The sequence below is a fragment of the Penaeus monodon genome, chromosome 30, assembly GCF_015228065.2.
Source record: "Penaeus monodon isolate SGIC_2016 chromosome 30, NSTDA_Pmon_1, whole genome shotgun sequence".
Lineage (NCBI taxonomy): Eukaryota > Metazoa > Arthropoda > Malacostraca > Decapoda > Penaeidae > Penaeus > Penaeus monodon.
Window position 1 is genome coordinate 11,106,324 of NC_051415.1, and position 730 is coordinate 11,107,053.

General features: G+C 43.7%; 1 protein-coding gene across 1 annotated transcript in view; it reads left to right on the top strand.

Moving 5' to 3' along the window:
* Positions 1 to 475: 475 nt before the first annotated feature.
* LOC119592517 overlaps positions 476 to 730 on the top strand; it is a 14,166-nt gene continuing 13,911 nt past the window's right edge. The window contains exon 1 of the mRNA XM_037941366.1: positions 476 to 702. Within this exon, the coding sequence (XP_037797294.1) occupies positions 491 to 702 (212 nt within the window). The 5' untranslated portion in view covers positions 476 to 490. The remainder of the gene's footprint in view (positions 703 to 730) is intronic.

Below are 730 nucleotides of genomic sequence, written 5' to 3' on the forward strand. Positions count from 1 at the left end.
ACAGGATAGATCATTCTTCATACTTTCATATCATCACCATTACTGCATGTATGTAAAGACAGATATGTGTATTTTTGTGTGTGAAATAAGTTAAATATGTATTTGTGTATATCAGTACAATAATCACCATAAGAATCCATCACTCTAGGTCTTAGAATGTTCTTAAAAGCTTATATTATTTGTTTGATAGTCTGAGATTTAGTTTAATGATACTGAACCACAATGTTCTCAAACCACCACTGAGGCCTTAAAAGTACCCGCGTTGCCTCGTTGTGATATCACGGGCAATTAACCCGCAACAGACCTCGTTAGTGCCCATCTCCTCTCTCCAATAACAATTTTTTACATTTTATTCTCTTGGGTGTTCACAAGTGCAGTCTCGTTTCCAAATTAAGCAAGAAGACAGCGTACCCGTTTATTTGCTTATAAATAAAAAAAGAGGTTCACCTTCTAGCATACTCACATCGAGGAGTTGGTGGATCGAGGTGCCATGTTCCACCGACCAAGGGATTTTGCCGTAGTCGAGGAGGTCTTGCAAGGAGTCCACGGGCACCTCCACCTTCGGCACCGCCAGGAGGGAAGTCAGGATGCTCTGGTAGGCCGAAGCGAGGATGAGGGAGACCACCATCCACGTGCCCAGCAACACCCGGCCTGTGAGGGACGTTGGCAGCAGGTCGATGGCTGCAGGAAAAATGGATTGTCGTGAGTTTGTTTTGTTTACACATTGCGA